The sequence below is a fragment of the Branchiostoma lanceolatum genome, chromosome 19, assembly GCF_035083965.1.
Source record: "Branchiostoma lanceolatum isolate klBraLanc5 chromosome 19, klBraLanc5.hap2, whole genome shotgun sequence".
Classification (NCBI taxonomy): Eukaryota; Metazoa; Chordata; class Leptocardii; order Amphioxiformes; family Branchiostomatidae; genus Branchiostoma; species Branchiostoma lanceolatum.
The window spans coordinates 4,319,639-4,334,032 of record NC_089740.1 but is presented as its reverse complement, the minus strand read 5'-3'; the positions used below and the strand labels follow the sequence as shown (position 1 = coordinate 4,334,032).

Below are 14,394 nucleotides of genomic sequence, written 5' to 3'. Positions count from 1 at the left end.
TTAGTGTTTCCTCTTTGGTACGTAGTTATTAATGTTTTAATATGTATATCAGTTTACTAGAACCATTGCAAACATAACTGTTCATGTCTGTAATATTTATCTAAAATGTTGGTGTACAATTTTAGAATAGATACATTGTAGATTCAGGATTTGCGTTTTGCAAATTTTGCCCCCCCCCCTGTATGTTTCCAACTACAAAACTCTATTTCGATGCACTGCGCCATTGGTCTAATCAATGCTGATATGAAATTATAGTATTATGTCATCCAAGTCGAGTTACAAAGCTATACAGGCATTTCTACCTACATGAAATGTTAGTTATGTGAAAAACGATATTTTTCAGCTTACCACCAGGTTCTCCTCTGACACCACTATACTTTACAACTACCAGCCTCAAAGTCATTCTGCAGTAACAGCTTTTTTCCACGAACAGGAAAACTTTGGAACTCCCTCCGAGCTCACTGCTTGCCTCTCGAATATAACCTACAAACCTTCAAAACAAACATACACCGTTGTCTTTCACCTCATTTACATAAGACCTGTGTATTTAGTTTAATGCTTAGAAGTGCCCCTTACGACCTTGCATTGAACGAGATCGTTAAAAAAAAGAAACGGCTCAAAATCTCGTGAAAGGCCTTTCTTAGATGACCTTCAGAATTCTTGCCCTGCTGAAGAAATCATCCCTGGGCAGGAAGTAACCGCCGAGCTTCCTTTGCCCTCCTTCGTAGGCTGACCGGCCGTGCAGCACCCGCCAGTTATAAACCAGAAGGATTTGCCCTGAAACATACAAAAGGACGGAATTTATTTGACTGAAAATTGGGATAGCCCAGGATATGTATTTTTTACAACAGTTCTTTTTCTATCCGTGAATAATTTCATCCTTAAGAAATAGATGGTAATCGCTGCATCGTTCTTGATCGATAGTTGACTTCGCCAGTGTATGCTTTGATGCTTGTCTGTGTGTCTGTTAGTGAACAGAATATGTCGAGAACGCCTGGATGGATTGTTGTCGTATTTGTTGTGTAGATGTGTATGTGGGAAATCTCAAGATGATTAGATTTGGGGCGAAGTACTTTGCATAATTAACGAGAAAAGTGTAAAAATGTGTTATATTGTATGAGTGTCTGTATATACTACTAGCTGGGTGCCAGCTGGAACGTGTTACTGGTGTAGGGGAAGTGTTACTGGTGTAGTAAGGAGATATTCCCATTGGGCCAGGGGGTTTTACCATGTCGCCTAAAACGTGTTGGCTGGCACAAATTGGCTTCTCACTGACTTTTAGATCTTGATCTTGTGAAATTGCACTGTTCCTCAAGGCACTGTGCAAGTAGTTACCTTCGCCGAGAAGGTTATGCATAGGGTAGCGTTTGTATGAATAAGAAGACCAGCATAACTCAAGAATGCCTGGATGGGTTGTCTTGATATTTGGTATGTTGGTAGGTCTTGGTGAGACCTGAAAATGATTAGATTTTGGGCCCCCCTAGCGGCTTGTTATAGTACTGCAGCGGAAACTCCTGTTTTGATATCTCATGTTTTGGATATGCTATGGAACCGACTTTTGAGTGGTAGATAGCTCTTTGGAAAGAGAGTAAAAGGTATCGGTTTGGACACCCTAGCGGCATTTTCTGGGACTGCAGGAGCAGGTTTTGCTTCAGCCTGTGAAAGGGAATAACTCAAGAAGGGCTTGATGGATGGTCATGCTTTTTGCTAAGTGGATAGCTTGAGTGATGATTTACATGATTTAATACTTATTATGCAAATCGTATCTAATTTGCATAACTAATGATGAAAATTGATACATCCTCCAAATTCCATGATAGGACTCTCAAACATGTTACATGACCGAGGAAGAGAGAAATAGTAATAAATATCAACTATGCAAATGAAGACCTCTTTTGCATAATTAATGAGAAATACTATAACTCTATAACTTACATGGTGCTTTGTTTGATTGGATGATAATGATGCAAATCAGGTTCTAATATGCATAATTAATGAGGCAATTTAAAAACCCGCTGTGTTCCATGATACGACTATTCAAATATGCGAATTTGTAACTGAGGAAGAAAGGAATGTTGATAGATAGAAAATATGCAAATGTAGACTAATTTGTATAATTAATGTTAAACTACTATAATTCCATACTAGTTAATGACGGCAATTTCATACTTGTGGCATTTGGAAGTAGTGTGAATGTGAACACCATTGAATCAAATTATGCTAATAAGGAGCTTATTTGCATAATTGATGATAAATGTTAGTATGACCTTCTTTGTTTAGCTCATAGTCATAATTTGGACAACTTATGTTATTTGGGTGAAGACGACCAACTGGTATGATTCATAATTGATGAGAAACACTCTCAATACGTCAGTCATAAAGGTTAAGATCATTTGGCGAAGGTATGAGGTCGTAGAACTCTTGTTATCTTCGCCGAGTACTTGTACTCGGAGAAGATTATGTTTTCGGTTGAAAAATATGTTGGGTGGGTCTGAATGTATGTCAGGAGCATAACTCAAGAAAGCTTCAATGAATCTTTATGATTTTTGGTAGGTGTGTAGTGGTTGTGCAAAGGAAGGTCAACTTCGAAAATGGTTCACCTTGCGTTATTTAACAGTACTGCAGCGGACTTTTATCTTTTTTGTGTTTGTATGTAGGCAAAAAAGTGACGGAAACGTTGATGTATCTTCATGACTTTCTGTAGGTGTGTAGATGTTATGGAAACGGAGGTCAAGTTTAAAAATGGTTCCCCTGACATTTTCCGTCGGTACTGCAGCACGCTTTGTGTGGATGTGTATTTGTATGTCGCCAGCATAACTCGAGAAGCTGTTAATGGATCTGTATGATATTTAGTGGATGGGTAGGGTTTACAGAAAGGAAGGTCAAGTTCGATAATGGGCCTTCTAGCGGGCACCTAAAGGTACTGCAGCGGAGCTTCGAAATTTAGGGGCATATTTTCTGAAAGTGCTATGGTCATGATTTTTGTATGGTAGATACGTCATGCCACAGGAAGTAAGTTCTGTAAAGTTGGGCCCCCTAGCGGCTTGTTTAGAACTGCAGTGGGTGTTTTTGTTTTGCCATGAATAACTCGGGAAGAGGACGACAGATCGTCGTGATGTTTGGTATGTAGAGAGCTGAGATGGTACTTTACATAATCAATGACTAATATGCAAATCAGTAGCTAATTTGTATAATTAGTAAGTAAAGTTCGTTAACCCACTACATTTCATAATGGGACATGGGACAGTGTCAGGTCATGTAAACAGATTGCCTTGCATAAACGTACATGTAGGTCAGATAGATAAACAAATGGGACACCCACTATTTTCCAAGCAGAGGTGTGGGTCCAGCTGGTTTTTAACGTGTTTACCAAAAAAACACGTCAAAAACAGCCAAACCCACTCCGCTGCTTGGAGAGTACACTGCACCAAAACTGCACCACTGCTAGCTAGAAAAGTCACATGCACTATGCCTTTCAAAATGTGTATGATATGGAATAAAGATTAAGGGTATTAACATATATTGACTGTACCATTTCATCATCAATTTCAACTTACAACACTGCAATATCGAACCTTTGTGGCCCATATAATATCAACATACTCATATTTTTCATGACCAGTTATAACATATATCAGCACACTAGACACATACACTAGTCCTGTACCATCAAATCATTTTAACTCTATCTAGACTGGACTCATTCGCCCCATCATAACTTCCAAATGGTATGGTGGATGATCAAATTTGCAGGGGGTGATAAGCATGTAAATTCTAATCACTACCTATAATAAGCCTTGATTATTTGGCGAAGATACTGTGTTCGTGGAACTTTAGTTGTATATGTGTTACACTTCTGTACCTTTGGGACCGCATTGTGATGTCATCCCCTGTGATTGTACATATGTAAATACGTTGCGTTTGGGATTGCATCTCATTAATATGTATAAGCAGCAACACCTGTGCTGCATTAGGGTTACTATGTGAACCAGTCAGAATTGCCTTGAAGAAGGTGACAGATGGTCACCGAAACGTCGGTGGAATAAATCTCTTGGTTGTGTAAATGAGTCTTTTTTATTCAGTTCTTTCTCTACATCTAGGATTGATTTAGACCGAGTTGCTATTTCAACTTTCGTGAAAGAATGAAACCATGTATGGTATTTTGACATCCATTTTAGCCTTCCTGCCTTTTGGTCAGGAGTTTTAAGTTTGAAAAAGACTCTCTTAGAATTATTATCTTCACCGAGAAGATTATGTTTACGGTTACTCCAGCTGTTGGGTAGGTCTGTATGTATGTCAAGAGCATAACTTGATAAAACTTTGATGGATTTTCATGATTTTCGGTAGATGTATAGTGGGTGTAGAAAGGAAGTTCAAATTCGAAAATGGTTTACCTGGCGTTTTCCAACAGTAGTGCATTTTTGTGTGTTTTTATGTAGGCAAAAAAAGTTACGGAAACGTTGATGGATCTTCATGTTTTTGGTAGGTGAGTAGCAGTTGTGAGAAGGAGGTCAATTTAAAAAATGGTACCCCTAGCATTTTCCGTCGGTACTTCAGCGGGTTTTGTGTGTATGTTTCAACATGTAAAGTTGGAATGACAGAAATTTTTGAGCTATCTGAAGAATGTTAGTATTTTGTAACATGTAAAATTTGAATTACAACGAAATACATGTATCTAAACCTTCCTGAAGTGATGTTGGAGATAGTGTAGTTTGAGACGTTGTGTTGGCGCAGTGGCAGGACGCCCAAGTTCAACAACTTCCGTAGTTGTCCCGTCACAACACGTACACATGGAGTCACCTGGACACTCGGTCTTACTGGAGTTAGAATCTTGGACACTTAATCAGACTTTTTTTACAAGAGGAATTAAAAAGGCCATCTACATCCGGGCTTTACATCCATCCCTCAACAGAGACGGGGGCGCCATAGACTTTCTGCAACATATGATCCACTACTCACCGAGTCACGTGTCCTACCTGCATAACGTGACGTCACAGAAGCAGTGGATTGCTCATTCCTTGAGAAAGACTGTAGCTGAACATTTTTTGTGTTGGAAATTACAATTCATCCTTGATTCCGGACAAACAAACCTGGTTTGAGTTGGAACCAGTACTCGTTGGAGGGATCCCGGATGTACTTGGTGAAGCTCCTCAGTGCAGCGTACCAGCGACCCACCTCCTCCATCGGTATGGTGTCCAGAACAGCTCGGTCGTACATGCTGTACCTAGATGAATAAATATTTATTTCTAAACCTCGTCATGTCTGAAATGACTTTGACTTTTACATGAAATATATTATACATGTACATTCAAAGTCAAAGAGATTTGCAAGAAGCCCCAAACCTTATATCATCTATAGTACCTTTCGAGACTTTGTCTTCAACCTCTGCTACAAAACTAATGTAAATCAAAGAGATTTGCTAGTAACCCCAGACCTTATCGTCTTCAAGAGTTCCTTGCGAAATCTGGTTTTCAACCTCTGCTAGAAAATCAATGTAAGTAAAAGAGATTTGCTAGTAACCCCAAACCTTATCATCTTGAGTTCCCTGCGAGAGCCGGGCTCCAGCTCGACTACTGGCCCCACCCCTGTAGTGTGTAGGAAAGGCTCCAGGAACTGGTGTGGGACCGGCACAGACGACAGGACATCGAAGCCCTCTGGATGGTCCTGCCTCAGCCTCTCTGCAGCGTGGAAGCCGTCAACAAGCAGCGAGGTTCCTCCGCAGTCTCCCTCTTCGAACATTTGGGAAACAATCAACCTTGAACAAAAGGACATGGGTATAATCATCATTGATGAAAAAAAGTAGTTGACTGAGCCATTTGCCACAGGATTTTGGCATACGACGTACCCTGACGGTTTTTCTTTGGGTGTGTCCATTTGCGCTGCAGGTAGACAAATGAGTCAATAACAATAGGAGAATAAATCCTAGATACACCATTTGCCACAAGCAGGGGGGATTTGAGTATGGCGGCCTTGAAAAGGTGACCTTTGAAAAGGAGCACATATTCCGCCATACCTTCCACTGTGTTGGAGAAACATAATAAGTAAATACATAGATTTAAAAAAAAAAAACGTCCCTGTAGTTCCAGAGCAAGCTGTTAGGGGCCCCAAATCTACACCATTTCTTCTTTGCTATCTGCCACCAAAAAATCAAGACCATAGCGCGTCCAGGTCAAAAGATACAAAAAAAAGAAGTTCTGCTGCAGTACCAAAGTCACATACTAGGGGGCCCAAAATCATCTTTGACCTTTGTCTTCCCAACACCTACTCACAAGACAAATATCATCGTAATCCATTCAGAGGTTCTTGAGTTATGGTGACTGAAACAATCAGGAAACACACACACACACACACACACACACACACACACACACACACACACACACACACACACACACACACACACACACACACACAAATACGATACACCGAGATTACAAATACAAACAAGTACTCGGACGGTTCATTGAAGTGGGTGTTGTCCATGTGCACGGGAAGAGCCGCCGTAGTGTACCCTGTGTCGTGCCTCTCAAAGTCGCTAGTTACAAACCAGTGCTTGCCGAAGAACGTCTCCCTGACGTGACTGATTCTTTCTGACACAGCCTTGTAAGTAGGAAATAAGATATTCTTTATAAACAACTTTTTCTTACTTTTCAAATCCTTCATGACAATTTACTTTTGTTCTAGAGACAGATAATTAGGAAAAAGGTGCCGTTTTGCTGACTTCAAATAATTGGTCATTCATCTGCGTTTTAGGCTACGCTCCTAAAGCGGTTATGAATTACATTTCCTTGCCATGCTGTGTCCCAAAAAAAGAGAACTTGGTTGTGTAGCTCTCAAGGACATACAATTGTTTGGTACGTTTTTAGATAATAAAGTTTATTGAAATCTCTAAAAGCTTTTCTATATTTAGAAATCCACGGAAACTCATATTCCTTTTAAAATCACCCAACCCACTCATCATCGAAAGTGTGGAACTTTTTATTTTCCACCGCTTTCAAAGAAGAAATCAAACCCCGCATTAGTACCGAAGATACAGAAACTTATTGTAGACTAGCAAAATAGTTTCTTCTTGTATCACATGTATGCATTATATGTTTTACTTTTATGTCTGTACTTCGTCATTGTTATCAACTTGCAATTAGCCTACGGGCATGAATTTGCAATTAACTCATTATTATCATTATGGCAAGTTCCTGCCCGTAGGCTAATTGCAAGTACATATAACACGGAGAGGACGGACAGACAATGATGAAAAGTATAACATATGACTACTCTAGTCTCAACTACTGACACTAAGTTCTAACTTATTGGGTTTGACTTATTTTTCCGAGACAGTGGAAGACGAATGATCCCACTTTTTCAGTAATATGTGGGTTTTGTGATGTTAAGAGGAGAGTAGTTTTCTTTTTGTCTGTAAACGTGGAGAAATTGAATTTTAAATTTTAAAATGACCCAGTCTACCAACCAATGTTGCTTCCATTGTTACAGGAGCTTCATCCACAAAGGCAAATCCGTATTTCATCAGGGTATAAAGGACCTTAGCCAGGTGCCCGTCGTCTGCCATGTAGTCCCGGTACAGAACGCTAGGTGGCGGAGAGGCTGACAGGGCTGAGGCGTCCCACAGGAAGGGCTCCAGGGTACCGCGAACGTGCTTTTTACCCTCATAAGTGTTGCTAAGCAACCAGTCCAGGCCGTACTCTGATTGGTGGCCATCCGGCCCTAAAGAGGGAGAGAACGAAAAAAAAATTCGTAAGAGTATAGGTAATGTAATGATATATGTTGATAGATTTATTAGGGCTTGAATGATGTAATCCGTATCTCTGTTATATTTTGTCGGACCTCTTTCCTCACTACCTCAATGAATCATTGGTTTGAGCTTCTCATGAACAAACCAAGGAGGTTTTATATATATAAAACCTCCTTGAACAAACAAAGGTTCAAAAAAACAATATATCACCCTTTGAAGATGAGAACGGGCCATATGAATGGATGAATGAATGAATACCTTTTTTGTACACATATACCAACTGGGTCACAACACAAGTCACAACAAAAGAATAGGATAGGATACATCTATACATTGTCAAATTACTGCAAGAATTACAGACTACGTGGATTCGACTTCTCCAACATAGGTTAAAGATCTATGTCTATTAGTCTGAAGACCATGCAGTACTTACAAGTGATTTCTAGAATCCCCTCTTCTACGCTTACATTTACCGGCTGGATATTGGGGTCGATCGTGACAGAGTCCACCATGCGTTCGCCGGTCACATGGTTGATACTGTCCCCGGTCCTGAAGACAAAGATTAATACTTATTATTAATAGTTATCATTATTAATAATAATTATTGATAGATTTATACAATGCGACGTTTACTTCAAATGAAACAGCATATAATGACAACATAGACAACCGTCCGTAAGGGTCCGGTCACAATTGTACGTATATAAGCCCGTATCATGAGTTTTGTATTGACCGATGTTTTTGTTTTAGGTAAAGTTTTCGGCCGAAAAAGTCTTTTTCTTGTTCGCGATAACCAGGCTGCACAACGGTGGGTTAAAGTAGAAAACAACTTCTTCCCCGCAAACTTTACTTAATAAACTAAAAAATTTTAACACGCAACTCATACGGACTTGAATATACGCACAAATAGGGACGGGCCCTATGAATTTCATTCGAGCCTGACGAAGATTGCAATAGAACGTTATGGCGGCGGACACAGCTTAGGCTACAGTTATGGAGATCCTCTGACAGTTTTAGGTACACAAATCCATCAAGTAGATATTTCATAGAAGAGAATTCGATGACGCTGCATGTGATTGAGCTGTCATACATATATCATGTATGCAAATGAGGACAACAATATGGCGGTCGACACCTTCCACTTCATTGATATGGGAAGTTAGACAAAACGCCCTAGTTATAGAACAGTCAGTGCGCTCACTTCTTTCGTTGGAAGAGGAAAGTTTAAAGGCGCCCTGTCACACTTGTACGTATATTCAAGTGCGCTTGAGTTGCGCATTAACATTCTTTTGGCTTAAGTAAAGTTTGAGGGGCCGGGGACAAAGTTGTTTTCTACTTTGACCCACCGTTGTGCAGCCAAGTGATCGAGCCTAAGAAATCACTTATTCGGCTGAAAACTTAACCTAAACCAAAAGCATGTTAATACGCGACTCATGCAGACTTGTATATACGCACAAGTGTGACATGGACCTAAGCTGCTACAGATTCTAACCTGCAATGGTCCCTGAGCCAGACGTAGTTCAGCATAAGTTTGACCCCTTTATATTTCAGCATCAAGTGGTCTCTCCAGGAGTGGTCCCGCGTTGTCCTGACTACGTCCTGTGTGTTTGCTGCAACCGTATTGTCGTGAAAAAATCCTGGAATCCGAAATAACAATCAAAGTTTGAATTTTGCAGACGCTCCAGGAGTGGTCCCCGTTGTCCTGACTACGTCCTGTGTGTTTGCTGCAACCGTATTGTCGTGAAAAAATCCTGGAATCCGAAATAACAATCAAAGTTTGAATTTTGCAGACGCTCCAGGAGTGGTCCCCGTTGTCCTGACTACGTCCTGTGTGTTTGCTGCAACCGTATTGTCGTGAAAAAATCCTGGAATCCGAAATAACAATCAAAGTTTGAATTTTGCAGACGCTCCAGGAGTGGTCCCCGTTGTCCTGACTACGTCCTGTGTGTTTGCTGCAACCGTATTGTCGTGAAAAAATCCTGGAATCCGAAATAACAATCAAAGTTTGAATTTTGCAGACGCTCCAGGAGTGGTCCCCGTTGTCCTGACTACGTCCTGTGTGTTTGCTGCAACCGTATTGTCGTGAAAAAATCCTGGAATCCGAAATAACAATCAAAGTTTGAATTTTGCAGACGCTCCAGGAGTGGTCCCACGTTGTCCTGATTAAGGCCTGTGTGTTTGCTGTCACCGCCCTGATCTTCGGGGCCTTCGGGAGCGGGCAGGAGCAGCCATGGGCAGCGGTGCCTTTGCAGAATCAAGATGGCGACGGAAGTAAAAAAATCTGGTAGTATAAATGGCGACGTTGATAATGAGAAACGGTCACTAGTCAGGGAATGACCACAAGGGAGATTGTTTGAACTGAAAGGCACGTCAACATTAATCTCCAAGCAGATGTATCGGTGGCAAAGACCTATCACAAAATCAGTTTTGATGGTCATTTATACGGTCTTTGCTAGCTATAGATCTACTTGGAGATTCCCACAACATCACACATGCACGTTACTTTACAACCAATCGAAATGCGAGTCTAATTCAGATCACTTAAACTTTTTGACGTTTATGTATTACGTTTTTTTACACAACCAAGAGATTTATTCTGTGCTGCAGTGCAATGTGAACCAGTCAGAATTGCCTTGATGAAGGTGACAGATGGTCACCGAAACGTCGGTGGAATAAATCTCTTGGTTGTGTAAAAAATAATCTTTTCATTCAGTGACTTACCAACCTGATGAAACTATTCAAGGATTTTTGACGTTTAGTTAGCTATAGCGATGCCTTACGTTTGGCTTGGACACGAGTTGAACATATCCAGGTAAATATGACAAATTTTCATACCGATGTACTCACTAAGACACATGAGTTTGCACTGAACGCTAAAACCCCCCTCTCACTAGACCCGTGGCACGCTGGCGGCGTCGCTGCGGCCGATCGAATTGACAAAGCACTGAACGAATGTCATCGACAAGAAACGAATCTTTTTACACTTTGTGTGTTCTGTTGTCTTTTTGGTCATACTTGTACGTTTTGAATGATATTGTAAAGTCAAAGGAGAAGAAGAAGATAAAGTCAAAGGTAACACAAATCCAGTTTAGGACGCAGCGACGCCGCCAGCGTGCCGCGGGTCCAGTGAGAGGGAGGCTTAGCTACTTTACGACCAATGTTCGTAATCTCTGTAACGCTTTGACTTGCTTCTCCAAACTGACATATTCTACCTTAGCGATGTCGTCCATTTAGACACGAAATGTGTATATACTTATTTGGTAAATGATGACATATTTGTTGATATTTCATAAGCTCCATTTGGATGTGCTAAAAACATTCTGTGAATTTGCTTCCACGTGTTTTAAGACAAGAGAATCTGAGGCATGTAAGTTATAGTTACTCTATTAGAGCGTAGTAAATACCTACTACCATATATGCTTTCATCGTTTGCCTTTTCATTTAAGAGTGCAAATACTGTCAGGCTATATTCGTTCACCTTAGGCCATAGCAAGTAAATTTTATGGATGACATCAGCGCGCTCATTGATTTTAGCCTGATTTCGGAAAAAAACAAAAAAGAAATTTCATTGCTTTCCGATGATATCGCCGACAAAGGCTTTCTGTGTTGAGTAATTGTTTGATACGATCCAGCAAGCTCGCATTTGATGACATGTGTTGACAGGGTGTTCCATATGAATACCCTGTTCAATGTAGTTGCTGCCTAAGTGTCCACTGCATATGAATGTCCATGAGGGTATGACAAGCTGTTTTCTGCATTTGTTGTAGTTAATTGAGCTGTATACACATCTTTAATGATAGTTTATTGTTGACAGTCTAAAGTGTTTCATTGCATAGTAGTTCCTGCCCATGATGGTATAACAAGCTGTTTTCTGCATTTGTTCTAGCAAGGATATTATATAAATAATGGGGGGGGGGGGGTCTAGTTAATTGAGCTGTATACACAAGGCGTTTCATCGCATATGAATACCCAGTGTAGTAGCTTCAGATGATGGTACAACAAGCTCTTTTCTGCATTTGTTGTAGTTAGTCTGTTGAGATGTATACACGTCTACAAGGACATGTTTACTGTTGAATCAAGGAGGTTTTATATTATATATGAAACCTCATTGGTAACATACGGGAATAAAAGACCTGTTGGTCATGACATCATATTATGTCGCCTCAATTCTTGTTTAACAAGACTTATAATTCAAAAATTTGAAAATATAGGAATCTTGTTTTTTTTGCCTGCCTCGTTTTTTTTTCGCCCTATGACCTCTTCATGCAGGGCAAAATAATCTCTTCGCTGACATTACACACACAAACTCACGAACACATACACACACACAAAAAACACACACACACACACACAAACACACACACACACAAACACCCCCCCCCCCACACACACACACACACACAAATACACACACAGAGTCTCTGTTGACGTATAAATTGGAGTTTCAATGTTTTCATTTTCCCCCCTCAGTGCCTCTCCAATGTGACAAGGCTAAAGCACACCTCAAGCACGAGCTGCAGGGGCATTTGTTCAGGGGAAAACGATCGTCATAGCAACATCTAGTGTGACCTCTCGTGTGCCCTCTTGGAGCACCGTTTGATTTTTGGAAATGTTGTATCGACAGAAAAATGCTACTGTTGCTCAATACAACATGAAAATACTGCACAGGTGAAGATAATATATGTTTGAATGTACAAAAGATATATACGGTAGAATACGTAAATTCTCGAGCTCAATCTTGAAGCTTATTATTTTTATCCTTCTTAAATTATGTGTCTTAGGGAGAAGACGAGTTTTCTAAGATAATCTGCAGACAGGCGAAGCACGAAGACTACGAGGCTGTGATGAAGATGGCGTCTCCGGACACCTTCCGCGACGGTTTCGACTACCTTCCCGCCAAGTTTCACCAGTATGTAGATGATCCGGACACATTTATGACCGTAGCAGAAATGGGCGGCAGAATAGTTAGTGCCTTCGTGAACGTTTATTGTTTCTGGTTTCTTTGACAATTGTTTGGGTTTCCACAAATATTAGTCAGCATAGGATAGAAAAATATGAACGCCTTTCAGTGCAATTATATTTGGCATGTTGGTAGGTCTTGAAAAGACAATGAAAAATGTTGATTAATGACTTTCTAGCGACTCCCCTTTCGTATTGCAGCAGTATTTTTTGTCCTGAACATCCCATGGTCTTGCTTTTTTATCATTTTATAATATTTGAAAAATCTACAAATGTGCAGACATCATTTACCTAAAACACAAAAAGTTAAAAGTTTATTTATTTTACATTCGCCAGTTGTCGATCAATGTGGAGATTGTGTATAACGACGGAGAGGCCCTTCTTTCGAAAACGATTCGTCTTTCTCCCAACCTGATTGGAAAAGGCCTTCACACGCGCCTTTGACCGCGTGCACCACTTGACTGCAGTCGCGAAACTCCTCGACCTAGGCGTTAGGCGCTCGATAATCCCCTGGGTGTGCGCCTTTCTGTCAAACAGACAACAGCGTGTAAAATACCAGCAAGTCTTGTCAGAGTGGGAGACACTTACTTGTGGAGTTCCGCAGGGAACAAAGTTGGGACCACTTGTGTTCCTTACACTCATCAATGATGCGTCTCCGGTGAGTGAAGATTCGGCCGAGGCTTGGAAGTACGTGGATGATATGTCCCTGTCGGAGGCGAGACCCGTTACGCATGATTCCACGCTACAAACTGACGTCGATAGCCTCGTACGTTGGACTGAGGACAACCACATGCAACTCAACCCTTCCAAGTGCATGGTAATGCTGATATGCTTCACGCGGAACCCCCCTCCCCCACCTGTATTGACTATTAACACATCAACACTTCAAGTCGTACAGTTCGCTAAGATCCTGGGGGTAATCTTCCAAGCGAACCTGAAATGGGACGCCCACGTCAACATGATGGTAAACAAGGGGAGCCGCAGACTGTACTTGTTGCGGGTACTTAAGAGACATGGCCTTGACACTACAGACTTAACACTAGTCTTTGTTGGCTTTATACGACCAACTCTGGAATATGCATGCCCTGTGTGGCACCCAGGTATTACTAATGCCCAGTCTCGAGCGATTGAGAATGTACAAAGAAGAGCTTGTCGTATAATTCTCGGCCCCAACTTTGTTAGCTACAGCATGTCACTGAATCAATTGTCACTACCATCTCTATGTAACAGACGACGCGAACTATGTGCTAAGTTTGCTACTTCCTTGTTAAGCTCCACGACGTTCTCCAATCGGTTGCCTCCAAACCGTGTGAGTCTCCATGGCAAGAACCTTAGGTCTAAATACCAGTTAACGCAATTCAAATGTAGAACAGGTAGATATAGAAAAACTACTCTACCGTACCTGGTTGACCTTCTCAATAACAAAGCACTTAGTAAGTAGATATTTTAAATTGAGTCTTGTTAATTAAGATATGTGATGTTTTAATGTAGGTATATCTGTTTGATTTTAAACTGATTGTAAGACATACCTCAGTTCAGCTAATAGGCTGCCTTTGTATGTTTGTGTCATGAAATGACAAGAATAAAACCATTCATATATTAGAAATGATAAACAAGACGTTTTCGGTCATCAGCAAGTTATACCATCGACTCATCCAGTGGGATGAGTTGCCAACCACCGCGCAAGG

General features: G+C 40.8%; 1 protein-coding gene across 1 annotated transcript; it reads right to left on the bottom strand.

The window, feature by feature from the left end:
- Positions 1-358: 358 nt before the first annotated feature.
- On the bottom strand, positions 359-9,305 carry LOC136425390 (trimethyllysine dioxygenase, mitochondrial-like). Its single transcript, XM_066414240.1, has 7 exons — positions 9,240-9,305; positions 8,181-8,296; positions 7,466-7,719; positions 6,452-6,600; positions 5,528-5,755; positions 5,091-5,224; positions 359-777 (listed from the first exon to the last, which is right to left on the bottom strand). Exons 1-7 carry the CDS (start codon positions 9,299-9,301, stop codon positions 641-643), a joined length of 1,080 nt encoding a protein of 359 aa, XP_066270337.1. The 5' UTR covers positions 9,302-9,305; the 3' UTR covers positions 359-640.
- Between the last annotated feature and the right edge of the window lie 5,089 nt (positions 9,306-14,394).